Here is a 16,047-nt window from a genome sequence, read left to right as displayed (position 1 = left end):
TATAACTTATCTTCTCAACCAAAAATGAAATATAAAGGTATTTTGGAATTTCCAACATAAAAACAGTTGTAAAATGCCTATCTAACATTTTTCTCCATTAAGGGATTCAACTTAGTTTAATTTATTGAGCAAGTTGCATAGAGATCATCTTTGATTTTTATGAATAAATAAATCTGATTAATATTTTTCTCTGTGACATTCCTTGCATCGAAACGTGAGAAAACATTAAAAGAAAATCACACTTCTTTTGACGATCCATTTTTGGCAAATAATGCCGCGCCAGCAAGAGCTAGGGGATATTTGTTTGTCCAAAGATGGGAAATAAATATACAAATGTTTTTAACACTTACTTTGACACATTTTAAAGTTCATTGGGTGAGTTTTACGTAAGCATCGCTAAATATAGAAGATTAAATTTTTAGTCGAGTCTGATTCTCAAATCAATAAAATTTAACTAAGAAAAAAAATGATATAACTAACAAGGTCATGTTATTTGGGAAAAGGACATTTTAGCAATATTAAGTTCACAAAGATCTAAATAATAAAAAAATATGAAATGACAAATCAAGGTGATGCAGCTGGTAATGTCTTGTACACTGGTAGACCAAAAGCAAGCTTTTACATTGTGAGAACAACCAATATATATAAGAGGCAAGGCAAGGAAGAAGAATATATTTGAGGATAGTGAAGTGATAGAAGAAAGAATGGATGATAGAAAGGTATTGGAGGAGCTTGTGAAAGGGCGTGAGTTTGCTAATCAACTTCGACAAGTGATGATTAATGGAAAAGATAATGATTCACCATTTGTTCGAAGTCTTGCCAAGAACGTGCTCAGATCCTTCACCAACACGCTCTTCCTCTTGGACAAGTATCCCTCTTACGAGGTTTCTCCCAGTACTAAATCTGAGGACTCTCAAGAAAGTTGCAAGAGTTTTAACAGTAAGAACAAAAGAGGCTGCTACAAGAGAAAGTAAGTAATCATATATATTTTTCTGATCTATACACACTATTTCTTTCCCCCTCTTTTTTTGTTGTTGATATATATCTATATATATATTGTAAGGTTTTGAATTTCACTTCTGACATGTTTAATGAACATTTTTGGATCTCCAAGATGAAATACATGTGTCCCTTTGATACCCTTAATGGTCGCTATTCATGCATAATATAATATGTACAAGGTATTTGTCCGATGGACCTCATCGATTTATTGTTTAACATCCTCAAATTTGAGGAACGATTATGATGTAATTAGGGTGCCTTCTCTTTAATTTTTTTACCCCTTAAATGATTGTGATTTTACTTAATTATTCAAAACTAAGGGTAGTTTTTGGTCAAGATCGAGTTAGTTTTAATAATCTGGATTTCCTTGTATATATTATATGCAGAAGAAATACACAAGAACGGGAGGAGGTGTCTCAAACTCCAAAACTGGATGGCCACCAATGGAGAAAGTATGGCCAAAAAGAGATCCTCAATGCTAAGTACTCAAGGTAGATTTATATAACAAGTATATAGTACTTCCACACTGCATCCTTTTTCTTGATTAATCTCTCTTGTATTATTGTATAAGCCTAAGTCCTAACCAATTAATATTATATGCAGGAACTACTACAGGTGCACTCACAAGTATGATCAGAATTGTCAAGCAATAAAACAAGTGCAAAGAATTCAAGAGGATCCTCCCTTGTACAAGACCACCTATTTGGGCCACCACACATGCAATGACTTTCTAAACTCTGCAATCATACTTGATTCCAATAATGATCCTTCGGACACTTCCATATTGCTAAGCTTTAACAACACCTTCCCTACTCCAACCAAACAAGAGTGCCCCTTTTTATCATCTTTTCCCTCACCATCATCAGGGAAAAAAGAGGAGGTGATTCCCTCTTCTTCCCCACCAGAAACCTCCTTAGATGATTCTTCAAGGCATAATAATGTCACTCTACCACCACCTGATTTCTGGGATGTTATGTTTGATTCTGTTGACCTTGATGATGTCAACCTTTTGTTGGATTGTGATGACTAATTGGGTCTGCAAATTAATTTCCTTTTCAATTTGATAGGAGTGGTTGCTATTTATATATGAAGTGTTTAATTGAAGCCAATTAGAGTACAAATGTTGCTTCATCCTTTTCTTGCTAGTTCCATCATTGTTTTTTTTTGTTTCGTCGATCATTGTAGTACATATCTTTGATTGATCTTCATCCATTTTCAATTCCTTTGGATTAATTCTAGTGAATGAATGTCCCTTCATCAAACAAATTGAAGCAACACGCAAAGAGGATTAGAGCGAATAGATGCAATAGTGTATAGGTCACATCATTCCAAATCCATTAATATATAATGAAACGAGTCAAAACTATAGGCGTTCTATATCATCATCACTTTTTTGGCTTAAGTTGATTCGTTTGTTTTGTATTACACTTCAAACAATTCAACGGGTTGTGATGAAGATAAGGGTAGGTTAAAGCATGAATACCTGCGGGATCTAGAGTTAGACATATATCTGCACGTTGCAGTGTTGTAGTTTTCAGGGATGATGAGGTATACACTTTTTTTTAAGGTGACGCGATCGGGCTTGTGACACTGAAATTCAATAACAATTAAACAAGTGACAACCAAGCTAATACTGATCACAAAACCCTTTATCCACAGTGGGCATTTATCCACAGGAGAAAAGTTTGAGTTTCAAAAAATGATTTTTAGGCATCCTTTGTGCTATTAAACATCTGATGAGACAGATACAGAGAAAATTATAATTAGTATGATATGTGATATAGTTTTTGTTGGTAGCAGAATTTCAACTCACGATCTCTTCTTTTCTTTCACATTTTATTACTAAACCAATTTTATAATTATTTGATATCATATTTTGGCATGCATGTGATATAAATAAGAAGATAAAGATATATATAAAAAAAATCAAAAGTATTAAAATAAGTTTAGAAATATATATTTTAACTTTAAATTTAATTTTAACCAAAATCTATTTTACAAAATAAGATAATTTAAAATTATAGGTTTGTGAACACTCAAACACATAAAAGGGAATACAAAAATAAAAATTATATGCAGACAAGTAGTAAAATATTATCAAGGATCACTCCAGATGTATTGTCAACTTTAACCTATGCAAATTGGCGATATTAATTACACTACTAACAAATGTATAGACATGGTCGTAGACTCGTAGTTTATTGTTCAAACAGTGAGAGGTGTTCATAGTGTAGTTTAGAACCATTTTTAGACAAAATGTTGTATGATATGATCATGAAAATACATTGTGATAATATATTAATCAACTCGAATGTTTAGCTAAATACTAACGCCACCTGTACATTACTATTTGTCAACATATACAGAAAGGCAACGAAAGGAAGAATAAAAAAAAAATGTGAACGAGTGCTCATTAATTATTTAGTAAAACCTTCGAAACGTCTATCATGACTAACATCGATATCACATAGAATCTAACAACACCCAATTACTCAATTAATTAATAGTGAAAATGAGGTCAAGGAAAGTTCTACAATAGTTCAATATATTTCAATATTCTCCTAGACATTTACAGTTCAGCAGATATATATATATATATATATATATATATATATATATATATATATATATATATATATATATATATATATATATATATATATAATAAGTTGATGTAATCAGAATGGATTTTGTACCCTAAAAATAGCCAATTATATATATGCGGTCTCCATATATATATCGTGTGAACAAGTAGCATGAGTTTAGAACTTAATACAAAACACAGAAAGAAGATCACCATGGTCAATATATATCTACCACCATATATCAAATGACACAACATAGTAAAGGCGACATATATATATAGAAAAAACACAAGTGAAAAGGAAGAAGAGTCGTGGAAAGATGGTACTATACCTTCAAATAATAAAGAAAGATAATATGATCGTAAAAAGCGATGCACCAACAACCCCATCACCATCGTGCCATTAAAATTACAATTTACTAATTAGGCTGCTACAAATTATAAGTGCTGATATGGTGAATGGGTTCACACTTCATAGATTCAAATTTCCAAATCTTATCTTTTTTCTTTCTTTCAATCCTGCGTGCTCACTAAATTTCCAAAGAAACTTCCAACTATCCTCATAAAATATAATATATATGTTTGTTTTAGTCCAACTTATTTCAAAAGAATAATATATAGTTTATCTGTATTAATTATTTTGAGAAATTAAAAATATGATTTTTTTTCTTCATGAGTGAATCTCAAGCATGTACTTAACCGTCCTCTCTAGCACATGAATTCACGTACGTAAAATCATGGTTACGACTTAAAAAATGAATTGCATAATAATTAAGTAAGGTTGTTTCTATAATTTTTGGAATTCTCTAAAATTAATGTATTAAGTATAATTAAATTTCAGATAATTAATTTTTTAATTTTCTATGAAATAATTAATTTTAAGTTTGAAATTTATAATTTTTTAAAAATATATTTACACTTAAAAAAATTTACTTGGCCAAATAAAATTGATATCTTTAAAATCATGACTTTTAAAATATTTTTTTAAAATACAAATCAATTTTTTAACATATAGTATTTGCTTCTAAATTAATTATTTTGACAAAAGTTATCTTCAAAGTAGTTCTATTAAAATTCTAAAAAAACAAATCTATTAAATCTTGAGGTCCAGTTCTAGATCTACAATGTTACACAATTAGAGACAAGAATAGGCTCCTGCTGAGCACTATAGTGCCACTAATCAGGTGTCAAGCAAGGTGCTAGTCATCACTTATCTATAATCTATGTGCATGCAACGTTAAAAGAGGTACACTAATTTTCCAACAAACTAAGGATTGTGTTTGATGAATTTACGAGGATTCACACTAACAAAGAAAAATTTTGTTGAATATATACTTTGAATTCAATGATAAAACTCTATTTTTGTCTTAAATTGTTTCAACAACCTTCTAAAGATATCCGTCTATAATAATAAAATATATATTTCTCCATCCACTCTCAGCAACAACCAATACAATGAACGTACGCACATACATGGCTTTTGTTTGCTTGCTAGCTAGCTTATGTTCTTCTTACTTTTTTAGTCAAACGGGCAGAATATTCATGGATTAGCTAATTAATTAAAGTTATATATTCATCATGACTGCCTTCATCTGCAGCAGAAATTTTAAATAATCCTCTTTGTCTTATTCTTTAATTAGTTTAGCAGATGAAAGCCATGATACATGAGAAAATGGATCTTGGCCTATACACATATCTGTTGCATATATAAGAAAAGATTCATCATCTATCTCGAGAGGCTCCTAAACAAATACTAGGGGGTCTACTTGCCATTGTTGAAAAGAGATGTTAAAGTCAAGTTCAAAAAGTATCTTGTGCCACACCTTCTCCTCATCCAGACTATATATAATAGTCTTGAAACAATATCTTATTTATGTTATACCAAATGTTCCAGATAATAGCACACCAACTAGCTTTCCACCAAGAGACCCAGGGGTGCCGAGCAAATGTCCAACACTTCATACCATCTCCACCAAAGCACTTGCGCAAATTTACATGCATGAAAAAAATTATATGATATGTGGCTTCAACGTGTCCACATAGCACACATGCAAGGCCATCATCAAGGAGTTGGATACGTCTTTTTATGTAGGTTATCCTTAGTAGGAAGCCTATCATGCAAGACTCTCCAAATTGAAAATGAAACATTATGTGGAATTTTAATTTTTTTACAAGCATTTGAACTCTTCCCCCATGTTTGAATTAACCCTCAAATTATGGAATGCCAGATATGTTGACTTAACTGTAAATGAATTTGTTGGATCCATCTTCCAAGACCAATGATCATTTTCATGTCCTTGAATAACAACATTGTTAATCAGAGGAAAAAAACTCCACTACCAATTCCTTTTCTCATTCAAACCACTCTCTCCTCCATCTAAAGTCCCATTCCCATCTACTATCCATCCATCTTCTCATCCTCTCTATACATTCCTCCTTTTGTTCCGAATTTAGGAACAATCTAACAAATTTATACTGTAAGCACTCACTCCCTAACCATGCACCTATCCTTCCAAAACCTAAACCTAGCAGTTGTACCATCTCCAGTTTTCCACTCCATCATCTCCTCAAACCACCCATCACCTCCACCTCAAACAACAATTATATATATAAATTTAATTAGAAATTATTATTATTATTATTATTATTATTATTATTATTATTATTATTATAAAGACATCATTTGAAGAAAAAAAAATAATATAGTATGAAATAATATTAATTAGGTTCACGTTAATCCTTCAATTTTAAAATAATTTCAAAATAAATTTTAAACTATTTAAATATATTTAACTTTCACATATTATAAAAGATATGAATGTCATTCAACCTAAATTTGGCTATATTTCTTCCCCATGCTTACCATTTATTCACATGTTATTACCACACTCTTTCCACTTAACGATCCCTCAATCATTCTTAAATCTTGACTTTTAATTTGATCTGTATTTCGTTGATCATGGCTTTTGTAAAGATGTTAGTACTAAAGAACTCATAAAATCAAGCAATGAAGCAGCAAATCCACTCTAATTTTGATAATTGATTTGTTGGCTCGCCCAATTCGAAAGATTTTTTTCGCACAGGCCATGGCTTTTATTTTGGTCAATGAATGGTTATACGGGTGAGCTTGATTAGTTAGTTGAGTTTTATAAAAAGAATCGGAAATTCGGAATGAATAAATTTAATATTAATTTCCAGAAATATTAGTGCACTTATCACTAAAAGATTTGTATACTTATCTGTCGATTTTTTGTTGACTGAAATGTTCTCCACAGAGCTAGCAGAGCAGAGGCTTGATCCATTGCCATCTGGCAGTTGTTTCATCAATTTATTAGGCCACGGTTAAACTACGCTTCAATGGGTTTAAGTTTAACTATGCTGCCTCTGTTAATAGAAAATTATTCTTAATTTGTTTGTTGCTGAAAGTATGCAACGGGGTATTGTGAATAATTTAAGCTATAAACCTAAGCCAATGCAAAGTCAATTTCAACGCCTTTAGTAGAGTCCTATAAGACCAATCCAAATTAAGGGCACTATGGAGCAAAGTCCTATAATAGACCAATCCAATTTAAGGGCACTTTGGATCAGATTGGACTTGTCTAAAAGGAACTATCGAAACTTAATTAATTTGGATCAAACAAACGAATAGAATATATACGTGTCCTATTTCTTTAAAATCCTAGGTTTTCCCAGAAGACTATCCTTATATATGCTTCCAATTTTCATCGAACTTTTTTTTTTTATAAAGCTATAGGTATTCTCCGTGGGCATAATTCTACTCAAATAAGATAAGATTATTATAACAAAATTCTCTCTCCAAACCATTCTATACTAATCAGATTTTTCTTCATTTTCTTTTCTCTTTAGCTTCCTCTGCAAGTTTTCTTTTCATCCATGGCAAACATGGATTCTGTGATGGTTTTGCATTGTCCGTGGAATTAAAAAAGTTAACCGACGACAGTACTAATTAAAGGCTCGGATGATATTAATTCCATATATGCCAAGATTTTAATTCGAGGGTTCGTTGTTTCTGCTTTTCTTCTTGTCACATTCCTCGATCTCCATGGCTGTCGTTTCATTCATCTCCTCCAATAACCGAACCAAAAAGCAAATCAATTCCTACTAATTAATTAGGGGCCTTTGCTATATAGATTGTTCGCATCAATTTTGGGTCTTCACCTCGTTATTTGTTTTGTGCCATGCTCAACATAATTCGTGTCTTCAATTGTATATTGCATGCATTTGCATGAATTCTACACCACACGATCAATTTTTATTTTTTTTTGGGTGTAATACATGATAAATTTTCTATAAACAATTAATTATTTGCTAGTTCATGATTAATTAGCTGTTTTCAATTGATTTGAATGGCACAATAATATTATCCCTTAAGACGCGATAATCGATCAATTTATTGCAACTACTATTCTTAAAAACATTTAAGAAAGTATAAGGAATATGTAGATATATTTTTTGAGTAAAAAGAACCTAAGTATATTCAACACTAATTTCAAAATACAAAGATTGATGTAATTAATTATCACTATAAGAAATGTCACCCTTTTGTGATTCACAGTATCTGGCACTTGCCACTTGTTTCATCAATTTACTGGGCTTCTGGTCAAACCACATTCATCACTGATGTAACGTGAATCGGTGAAGCTTTATTCAACAAGGAAATAAAAAATAAAAATAAAAAGTGAATGTTTTCCATCCCTGCTTGACTATCATCGATGCTGCTAAATCGTGAATCATAACCCTGAACGTTCAATTATTGCATTCAGTGGGGACTCTAGAGCTTATTAATTAAAGATAGATGTAATCTAAGTCTTCCTTAGTAGTACAAAAAATAAAATAAATTAGAGCTCATAAAAGCCTAATCAATAACAAAAAATTGGAGAAATTTAGGGTCGTTGAGATAAGGGAGGTAACGAGTTATATATTTATTTTCAATCTTCTGAAAAAAAATGTATCAATAAAATGTAGGTACATATTTTTATTTTTTTTATTTTTTTAAGAAAAATGGATTGCAAAACAAGCTAGAAGCAAGCCACACGGGAAGGCTATGGAAGCCTTATCTCATAACAAAACAAGGGACAAATAATCAGGTGCAACATCAAACACCTTAACAACGATAAAACATGGATAAGGTATGCTTAGCTAATTGATCAGTTCTAAACATTTTAATTTATTATAAAATTTTCAAAACTTATAGTAATTTTTTATTGCCAATAATTTTTTTTAAGAGAAATGACCAAATATTAAACATTACCAACCCAAACATAATATTAAAACATTTTATTTCCAATCTAAGTGCCTATTAAATCTTTTTTTTTTTACAAAAGTGCCAATTAAATCTAAAATCAACTATTAAGTGTACATATCATTGAAACACGAAGTAATTAAGAGAACAATCACTAAATGAAGATTAAATTTACAACTCACAAGCAATTTCACAAGATTTCAGTTAGTCGAATAATTACGAATGCTAACTCACAACATTAATTCTTACAAGATTTAAATTTGCTTATTAACTAACAAAGACACAAAAGTTGAAAAGTCATAGCATCTCATAGTTTCTCATTCCCAAAAAAGTAAAGGTAAATATTAAATGATGATTTAAGAATATTGGTTAAACTATTATCTAAAAAAACATTGATTAAAGAAGTAGTAAAAGGAGAAAAATAAATATTAAGATGCATAAAAGTGTGCTCCTCTGTAATTTTTAAATGTTTTAATTATTTTATTAACTAATACCAAATAAATAAATTAAAAATCAGAAACAAACATGAATATATATGTAAGAGAGAGTGAGAGTGCGAGACAGTGTGCTCCTCATTTATAGTGTTTTTAGTAGGAAAATGATCATATATATATATATATATATATATATATATATATATATATATATATATATATATATATATATATATATAAAGTAAACAGTAAGTTGAAGGGTTCAAAATTTATATTAAGAAGTTTAACCACAAATTTGTAGTGTCGGAATCAAAAGACACCGATGGTCAATGCATTTCATTCGAGGGTCAAAGTAATGTCATAAAGACTTATAACCAACTTCATTATTATCTTCAAGTCCGAGTCAAAATCATTATCTCTACTTTGTTCATCCAAAGTGAGCTAAACGCTAGAGCCATTTCAACATTCACTCAGCACCAATCACTTTATATTTAAAATTTGAATATTATTATCTAGGAAGGAAAATTTAAACAAGGTTTGGTACATTGAATTAAATGCCATTAATTTGAGGTAACGGGAGTGGATAGAGAAATAAACAGCGTCGTCTTTATTTGTTTTGTGTATAAATTAAAAAAGGATTTATTAATTTGGTACTAAAAGAATGCAAGAGTAGACAATTGCTAGGAGTAAAATACCTTTGAAGAAAAGATGGTGGCCAAACGTGTGGCTAACTCAATACTTGTGCTGAGGATAGTTGCTCTTGTAACCGCGGCTGCAACTATGGCTTTACTGGTTAATGACAACTACAAATTTGATAATGGTGGAGAGCTGAAATATCAAGATTTCACTTCATACAGGTAAAATAACCATCCAGGCTAGTGTTGATATATAATCATATAGCTAATCATTCATGATCTTGAATTTATGATCATAATTCAAACCTTAATCTTGTCTTTCTATTTAAAATTAAGTTGAATGATTGTTTAATTGATTTATTTTATTCTTTGATTAAACTACAACAATAAAAGTTTGTTTGAATAAACTTCTCTATAAGTACTTTTATGAGAAAATAGAAAGAAAAAAATGAAATAATTTTTTATAAGTTAAAATTAAAAATAAACTTTTAATGGAGCTAATATAAGAGAAATTTTACAAATTACCTTATAAAATAACGTATTTTTATTTTCCTTTTTATCTTTTTCTCTTATAGAAAAATTTATCCAAACATATTTTAAATTAAATTGACATCTCTCCCTTTTTTATCCTTATATATCAACCTTCCTTGATTGTTTAAAATATATATTATACTGATATTTCTTGTATGTATCCTTATAAAAGGGTTGTTATAAATGTTTACAAAATAGAAAGGTTTTGTGTAAGTTTAAGAAACCTCAGGAAATCTAAAGTAATTTGTTCTTAACTTTAATACTATATTTATGTTTGACAAAGAGAAAATAATTGAGTAAAAATGACTATAATTATTCAAAGCTTCTTATATCTCATTGGTGTTATATGTATATGTCAAAACTGCAGCCTTGTGGTAGCTATTGCAGCAATTGCCTGTGCATATTGTATAGTGCAGCTTCCTTTTGCCATATATTATGCGATACGACGGAAGAGGTTGATAAGCAATGGATTCTTTCCAGAATTTGACTTCTATGGAGACAAGGTATATAAAAGTTTAGACTGAGGTATAAAAGTTTGGATATTCACAAAATGCATTGACGAAAAGTGAAAGTTATAAAAAGTCACCAATAAAACCGAAAATTGTCAATTTTATTAGGATGAAAAACATGATAACCCTAAAATATTTGTTCTACTTTATTAATAACACTTCTTAGTTTTTTTTTTTTTTTTTTTGCAATTTTTCATACTCGTATGCTATTCGATAAAAAAAATTGAACAAAATGTAAAATAAAATCTATGATTTTTTCAAAAAATTACCATATTTTTCTCAAAATTGTAACAAACTTTGAAGAAATTTTTTGTGGAAAATTACTGACCTTCTACCCCAACATGCATAATGGGAAAAAAATATATATATAAAACCCCAAATCTAATTAAATCAATTTCATTCAATAAAATCATAAGTAAATTTATGTGGATAAAATGTTTACATTCGCTTCACTGTTATGAAATAAAACTTCTGAGAAATATTTTCAGCTCAAAATAAGATCGTTCAAATTTACAGAAAAATAAAAACTCAAGTTAAGTAGCAAAATCAAATAAAGTAAAACGATATGTTTAGAACATCATGCAATTAAAACAAAAACTCATGTCTCAATGTCACATCCTATCAAAGTATTGTGTCTTGGCATCCTCCAACACAAGGTTCCTTAAAACAATTTATCTAGTCATCTGCTCTCAAGCACACAAAATTTGAGATCATCACAAGATCCAAATACAAACAACATACGAAGAGTGAGTTATCACATTCTTAAACAAGTAGAGATAAACAAAGGTACATATATATAGTATAAGTATCGCAAGATCAACTTAACACAACTCGCATCATTTTACCACTCATTGCATAACATCACTTGTCCCATGGATTTGATCACAAAATCTCATTCTACACCTTCACATTAATCATGTGTTCAAAATAACACATCTCAAGTACAATACAACATCTCTCACTCACACTATTCATTACCCCACGTAGCAAGTCACAATGATCATTACATAGACATTATGCAACAAATATACTAAGACTCAATCATATATGCAATGTGATACCATGTCAGTGAAAAATATAACATCAGGACACCTAGGAGTACATAACAAGACACACCACACAATGGGTATGCCGGGTTACTCTCACTAAGTGAAATCATAAGGTGATCAGTCAGGGTCATTCTATTTTACAAGAATGCTCCAACCATATGGGATCAACATAGGCTTAAAGGAACACTCAAACCGAGTGTATTTATCCCCCAAGGCCTAGACTCATGAATTATACAATACTCACAACCTCACACTTATTTTCAAACACGTTTAACACAATGCGCTACAATTTAACACCTCAAGTTCCTAACTTGGAACACTACACTTTCCTTTTAACACCTCACGATTGGCACTACAATTTAACACATCATGTTCCTAACATGAAGCCCTACACTTTCCTTTCAACACCTCACACATAAAACTTTTTTCTCAAGGTAAATACCAGTCGAGTTATTCTATAATTCACAACTTAAAACATAAGTAATATTACAACAAGTATTAACAACACTTTTATTCACAACCATATCTCATGTCCACAATTAAACACCTCCCAACGTTACAATCCACCATGAAATGTTCATGTGTATCTCACAAATTAATACATGCTTAACTTGCCACCTACGCTCAATCTCAATCACAATTCATAATATACAAATAATATTACATATATAAATACACACAATATATAAATAACTAAACACACAAATATTCTAATCATGAATTTACAAAGTGAAATATAATCAAACAAACTGCACCAAAGATTCACTAAAACTTCCGAAGAACCTTGTAGTTAAATAGACTTTGGCCAATTTCAAAGAATAACAATATGAAACAATATATAAACTCACACTAAATATTAAAACTAAAACAATAATTGAGAATGTCATTCTGTTAGCCTATTCTAATTTCAAATTATAAATTAATTCCAAACTATGTATAAAAAAACCCTAAAAAGCACAAAAAGGGAAAAACACAAAATTAATATCTCACTCCTTCTTACAATAAATCTCTCCTTACTTAATTTCATCAATTCACACTAATTAGAAAAGACTCAATTTTCTAGGTTTCACACTCAACACATGAACATATCAATTTTACAATAATTTTGCATCGAGACATCAATTAGTCTATCAAACACAGTCAATTTGTGAATAAAAGAATAAGAACAAAATTGAAATTCATAAAATAACCCAAAATAATCCAAAAATTATCCTCTTGGGATCTTTTCACATGTTCATTCTAATTCACAAGCGTGAGTAACTCATCCCTTATCTCTAAGCGGGCTCACGTGTGTAGACCGGCAACGATAGGGACATCTCTAGAGGTTTTTTAAGATTCTTCAAGTTTTTCATTTGGTTGTTCTACTAGGATTTCCAAGTGTTCAAGAAAAGAAGAAGAGATTGAAGCATCAATTTCACTGTCTCTATGCAAGGGAAATATCTTTCTCTACCGACATTATTTTTCGCAAATCTCAACGGTGAAAATATGCGAAAATGAGTTCCAAATGTGTTGTCTAAATTTCAAGATGAACCAACAGTTAACGCGAATCTAAGATCGTAGTTTTACTAGGATATGTTTGGGTGTATGCGGGAAAAAAAGAGAATTTCGAAAGAGGAAGAAGGGAGAACAAAGTTGGGAGAAAGAAAGAATGTAAAAACATATTATAAATGTAAAAACTAACTTAATATGTTTCTATTTATAGTTAAGATACTTTGAGTCTATTATTTACTCTATTATTTTATTTTATTATTTTATAAAAAAGAATTATATTTTACTCTTTCATTAAATAAATAACCAATTAAAACATCCATTTATTTTCTAAAATATCATTTTACTGTATTTATTTTTTAATACTATGAAAATTTTATTTTAATTAAGAAAAAATCTTTTCTCTCATTTATTTAATTTCTAAAAACTTTATTAATGTTTAAATAAAATTCTTTTTATTTATTTTAGGAAAAACGGGATATTACAATTATCATATAGGTTCAATTCATATTATATGATATACTATAATGAAGACAAAAAATTTAAAAAAATGGTAGGTTTGACAAATATTTTTAAAAAATAGTTTTTGTACTATGAAATAGATAATGTATAAAAAGTGTAATTAAATCAGACAAACTTAAAACATAATATTAATATAAAATTGTCTAATAATAAAAAATAACAAAAAGTTACCATTTTTAATGTTTGTGCAATAATGACTAAAATTTAAAAAATTTATATTCTTTAATTTGTTTGTGTGTATTGTCTTTAATTTGCTTGTGTGCGGGTGTCCTCCTTTCCTTTTCGTACAGCTGTGTTGGTACGTAGAACCATGCCCGTTATCATGTCACGATTTTCAATGTCCACATAACAGTTTCTGGCATGTATATCAGGAAAGAGATCCTTTTCGGTGAGCAAAAAACTTGATATACGGGTTAAATATTAAAAGATCTCGCCATTTTTTAAAACTTCTAATTTATAATTATAGAAACATATTATGATTTCGTTTGGATAAGTTTTTTCATACATAACCACTTATAGAAAGATAATTTAAATAATTTAATTTGTGTACTTTAACTTTTGAAGAAATTAGATGAAAAAAAATCCCTATACAAAGAATACAATTTCCTTAATAGAATTTTTTCTGTGAAGTTTATCATTTGTGAGACTTATGAATTTGGATCCTCTCCTATACACACATATATATATATATATATATATCATATATTTTTTCCCTTTGTTTATTTGATAAATTCTTTTTGATACATATATATTATAAATATTAAAATATATATCGATCTGAACTGAGTGAAAGAATGAATGAAATTACATGCAGGTAACTAGTTTGCTTCTGGCCGCAGGCATTGGTGCTGGTTTTGCATTGTCTGTGGAATTAAAAAAGTTCATCGACGACCAGATTACAAGTTCGGATGATTTTAGTTCCACATATGCCAAGATTTTAATTCGAGGGTTGATTGCTTCTGCTTTTCTTTCGGTCACATTCCTCTCCATGGCTATCCTTTCAGTAATTTCCTCCAATAACCGAAGCAAAATGCAACCCAACTCCTACTAAAGCCTTGCTATAATACGTAAAGTTTATCATCAATGTTGAGTCTTCAAGTAGTTAGTTATTTATTTGTGCTATGCTCAAAACACAATTTGTGTCTTCAATGGTATATTGCATGCATCTGCATAAATTCTACACCACGTGATAAATTTTGTATACAACAATTATTTGCTAGTTTCATGATTTAGCTGTTTTCAATTACTTTAAATTAATGACACAATATTTGTCCTTAAGACCATTAGAAAATTTGGTGTTTGCTATATTTGTTTTGAAAAGTTATAAAAAAATGATCGAAAAATAATGAAACTTATAAGCAAGAACTCTAACTATTGCGTAATGTAATTTGGTTTTCTTAATTTATACTTTCAGACTTTTTTTGGCTAATTGTGCTGCGCTGTTTAATATTTTATTGGATTCCTATTTATAAATATATCATGAAATTGAAATACTAATATTTTCATTCTTTTTTGTTTTGGAAAAAAAAAAAAACTATACTTCTAAGTTCCAATAATCTCTTGCGATGCACGACAGAATAATCAATTGCAACAAGAATCCAACGTAATTTAGTTTTCATATGCAGAAAAACTAAAACTGACATAAACAATCTTTAGTTAAATATGGGATCATAACATAATTCACCAAAATATTCTTTTAATGGATTATACATTTATTAATGAAGTTTAAATTATATATAATTTTAATAACCGTTTTTGTAATGAGATAAATGGTGGGTGTATTTTAGGAATTAAATTCTAACGATATATATTATATATCAGTAAAAAAAATTCCTTTAAATATGGTGGGTGTCTTTTAGGAATAAAATTTTACCAAAAACAATTAGGAAGGTGCACCGGGAAAAAAGAGAGGGTGAAAAAACATTATCCTTACAATTACATTCACCACTTGTGAACATTTGAACCATCTTATTGTGCCTCCTTTTGGGGGAACCACACTTGAACAGTTTCATTCACATTTACTCGACTGC

The 16,047-nt window shown here is 29.7% G+C and overlaps 2 protein-coding genes across 3 annotated transcripts; both read left to right on the top strand.

Annotated features, from left to right (window-relative positions):
* Positions 1–648: 648 nt before the first annotated feature.
* On the top strand, positions 649–2,172 carry LOC114390527 (probable WRKY transcription factor 70). Its single transcript, XM_028351283.1, has 3 exons — positions 649–970; positions 1,389–1,493; positions 1,606–2,172. The coding sequence occupies exons 1-3, from the start codon at positions 705–707 to the stop codon at positions 2,030–2,032; spliced, it is 798 nt and encodes a 265-aa protein (XP_028207084.1). The 5' UTR covers positions 649–704; the 3' UTR covers positions 2,033–2,172.
* Positions 2,173–9,949: 7,777 nt separating this feature from the next.
* Positions 9,950–15,245, top strand: LOC114388944 (CASP-like protein 4D1). Of its 2 annotated transcripts, none has more exons than XM_028349494.1 (3): positions 9,950–10,140; positions 10,817–10,952; positions 14,857–15,245. In XM_028349494.1, the coding sequence occupies exons 1-3, from the start codon at positions 9,992–9,994 to the stop codon at positions 14,890–14,892; spliced, it is 321 nt and encodes a 106-aa protein (XP_028205295.1). In that variant the 5' UTR covers positions 9,950–9,991; the 3' UTR covers positions 14,893–15,245. The 2 variants fall into 2 exon arrangements, with proteins under 2 accessions (XP_028205295.1, XP_028205294.1); XM_028349493.1 differs by having other exon boundaries at positions 14,832–15,245.
* Positions 15,246–16,047: the final 802 nt, after the last annotated feature.

The sequence above is a fragment of the Glycine soja genome, chromosome 16 (genome assembly GCF_004193775.1).
Source record: "Glycine soja cultivar W05 chromosome 16, ASM419377v2, whole genome shotgun sequence".
Classification (NCBI taxonomy): Eukaryota; Viridiplantae; Streptophyta; class Magnoliopsida; order Fabales; family Fabaceae; genus Glycine; species Glycine soja.
The sequence above is the reverse complement of the archived record's forward strand: the minus strand, read 5'-3'. Positions and strand labels throughout refer to the sequence as shown.